The sequence below is a fragment of the Alosa alosa genome, chromosome 6, assembly GCF_017589495.1.
Source record: "Alosa alosa isolate M-15738 ecotype Scorff River chromosome 6, AALO_Geno_1.1, whole genome shotgun sequence".
NCBI classification, from domain to species: Eukaryota; Metazoa; Chordata; class Actinopteri; order Clupeiformes; family Clupeidae; genus Alosa; species Alosa alosa.
Window position 1 is genome coordinate 32,508,404 of NC_063194.1, and position 3,642 is coordinate 32,512,045.

The 3,642-nt window shown below is 42.4% G+C and overlaps 1 protein-coding gene across 1 annotated transcript; it reads right to left on the reverse strand.

Moving 5' to 3' along the window:
• LOC125296825 (protein SSUH2 homolog) lies at positions 1–3,550 on the reverse strand. Its single transcript, XM_048246928.1, has 5 exons — positions 3,501–3,550; positions 1,094–1,186; positions 856–964; positions 593–703; positions 1–273 (listed from the first exon to the last, which is right to left on the reverse strand). Exons 1-5 carry the CDS (start codon positions 3,527–3,529, stop codon positions 130–132), a joined length of 486 nt encoding a protein of 161 aa, XP_048102885.1. The 5' UTR covers positions 3,530–3,550; the 3' UTR covers positions 1–129.
• Between the last annotated feature and the right edge of the window lie 92 nt (positions 3,551–3,642).

A 3,642-nucleotide genomic window follows, 5' to 3' on the forward strand; every position in this document is an offset into this window, starting at 1 on the left:
TCTTTCATGTGTGCTAAAATAAAAAAATATTTCACTTCGGGCTGCAGTGCACGTCCATACACGCCACAGTACGTGGACATAGCACCCTCTACTGGATTAGACGTGTACTGCAGCCTTCTTCACAAGTGGTTACAACAGGACACAGCAGCAGCAGGAGGCAGGGTAGTCCTCAGTGGTCACTTTGCACTCCTCCCCAAACACAAGGTACTCGAAGGATTCCCCCTTCCACGTGTAGCTGACACGAGTGATGGGGATCAGCTCAATGGTCTGGCGCTGAAACAATGCAGTCGTGACAGAAACGTAAAACATATTACACACAGAAAACACAAACACACACATATACCCCCCCACACACAAACAAACATACAAAAAAACACACACACACACACACACACACACACACACACACACACACACACACATGCTACCTGCTGCCGTATGCGTGAGTAATTGGAGATGAAGGCATTATGGTGTTCTTTCACCAGCCTTTGTGATGCTTCAACCACAGCAGGATCAGCGAATTCTCTCACACTATTTACCTAAACACACACACACGCACACACACATACACACACACATACGCATATGCTACCTGCTGCCGTATGCGTGAGTGATTGGAGATGAAAGCGTTATGGTGTTCTTTCACCAGCCTTTGTGATGCTTCAACCACAGCAGGATCAGCAAAGTCTCTCACATAATTTACCTAAACACACACACACATACACACACAGATTAGAGAGCTCGGAAAGAACTAAACATTCTACGACCAATCATGTGCACAAACTATGACAAAACACACCTCAGTATGCCTATTCATTCACTAAACACACACACGCACACACACTTGACTATTACCAGCTGATGTGTATCCTTGTAGATTCTCTTCCCCGACACTTTATGAAGTTTCTCCTCTCTGATGCCACAGGCCTGCTCTGCCACATACTCCTTATCTGTGTGATTAGTCCTGCAACACACACATCCATGGAGCCAGACCCATTAGATTTGTATCACTGGCCATTTTGAAGCACTGTTCTATCCGTGCTGCTGAGGAGTCATTCACTGGAGATGACGGCATATACGATGACAGTCTCACCATTTGACCTTTAGCTTGGTGAACTCCAGGATCTTCCCTGTGCCAAGGCAGCAGATGCATTTACTAAAGCCTTGACCACGGCAACCACAGCATCTGTGGACACACAAGTACATACACATGGAGAGACAAACCTCTAACTCAAACCTCTATCATTTGATCTGAATGATCTGAATGGGTAAAACAAATGTTTGTAATGTTTTTCCTGCTTAAAAATGGTCACTTAGACAAAAATAGTGAAAATTAAAAAATATATATATATTTCATTTTATTTGTATAAAACCGTTGCCTGTAGGCAACATTGTACCATAATGGAAAACATTAAACTATATATATATATATATATACTGTATGTATATTATTATACAAATAATAAGGTATATTTGTTTAGAACATATTTTTATTTAACCAAAGACAAGGCAAAAAAGTATTGTATCATATTCACCCGTTGCCCACAGGCAACATTGTAACATTGTGAACACTATCATAACCAAATCATAATACCTTCAAATCATCATGTAGATTATTTTAAATGACTGTTGATTAAAATTAGCAGTAGTAAAAAGCATTAAAGTAAGTAAAAAAAAACGTATATTCCCTCAATTATATCAAGTATGGCCTATTGTGATTCCATACGGTACAATGTTGCCTGTGGGCAACATGCAGATTTTTGCTATTTTTTATATTTTACATGGGCCTACATATAAATGATTGAAAATACATCTTTACTTATCAATGAAGGTTGTCAATGTTTTTGAAGAATGTAAACTTGAGGGAAATTAGTGAAATTCACACTTTTCTAGGGAGAAAATATGATACCCAGCCAAACGTGTGCATGTGCTGAAAGAAGGGTCAACCTAGCCGCCTGTGGGGCACGTGGCCACTGCATTTTCATTTGTTAATATTGAGTTGTCCAGTTCTTAAAGAGGTATTTACTTCTTTAAGGGATGTCTCATTTTATTTCAACAAGGCAAAATAGGCGATGTTGCCTATAGGCAACACCCTACCATAGAGGGGGAGCTTCATGTAGTTTTTTATAATATTCAAAATGACAGAGCAAGAGAATGTGAAGAAATGACTGTGTTGATGCCAAAGTGCAGATGCTCTATGATGCCCATGCAGATATGTTAGCATGATAACCAGACAATGTCAGGCTAGTGATACCATTCCATATATTATAAAGGTAGATGCCGCATTGGGCTCCAGAACCTACGTAAATAACACCGCCATCATGATAGGGGCAACAACCACTGGAAGCCAATGGACAAACAGGTGTCTTTCATTGGAAATCAGACAGGTGTGTCTGATTGCTGGCAAGTATTGCCCATAGACAATACTGATGCACATGTTTGGCTGGGTATCAGAGGGGGCAGCCGTGGCCTACTGGTTAGCACTTCGGACCTGTAACCGGAGGGTTGCCGGTTCGAACCCCGACCAGTAGGCACGGCTGAAGTGCCCTTGAGCAAGGCACCTAACCCCTCACTGCTCCCCGAGCGCCGCTGTTGATGCAGGCAGCTCACTGCGCCGGGATTAGTGTGTGCTTCACCTCACTGTGTGTACACTGTGTGCTGTGTGTGTTTCACTAATTCACGGATTGGGATAAATGCAGAGACCAAATTTCCCTCACGGGATCAAAAGAGTATACTGTATATACTTAGACAGTAAGCTGTTTGCTCCCAGCAATATGGCAGCCGCATTCACGTATGCCACCTAATAGAACTCGACGGACAATGCAGTATCGCAATATCTATGATACCACGCTATCTTGGCAGAGATGTTCGCATGATAACCAGCCAGTGTCAGGCTAGTGATATCACTCTACCTTACCAGATCTGTTAGCCTGATAACCAGCCAATGTTAGGCTGACTCTCTTATGATACCACCAGGGATGTAGTGGTAAAATAAGAGGTGGGTAAACTATGATTTCTGTGATCACAGAACAGAAATCACAGGTGGCCTGTGCCATTTAAAAAAAAGCATTCCGAACACGTTTGATGATGGTGGGGGTTATTGTCCAATGTTTATAACAATATTCGTGGTATTAACAATATCAGTGGTTCCTAGAGTGTACATATTGATTCAAAAGGGTTAAGTTTGCGTTGTGGCTTTCATGCATTCATGTTGGGATTTTTGCATCAGTGTTGACCCATCTGGGTCGCCGTAGTTTTGGACGTAATGTGCATAAACAAATCAGTGTCGTCCTCTACTCCCTTTGAAAGCCATAGATTGCTATTATGATGATCGATTGGGCACATAGTAAGACACATCACTTCTCTTCAGAGGAAACGGATCTGCTTGTGGCCACATAGTAAGACACATCACTTCTCTTCAGAGGAAACAGATCTGCTCATGCGTGAAATATGTGCTCCGCCTCCATAGTGTTTCCACCAGACGGGAAGTACAAACTTACATGACTCGTCCCCTTCCTCCACATGCCATGCAAGGATAGCGCCGTCCATCCATTAATATTCGGTAGCCATGGCCACCGCACATGCAGAGTCTCTGTTACGAGGACAAACAACAAAACACAGTGATGTCTGTTGATGTTATCA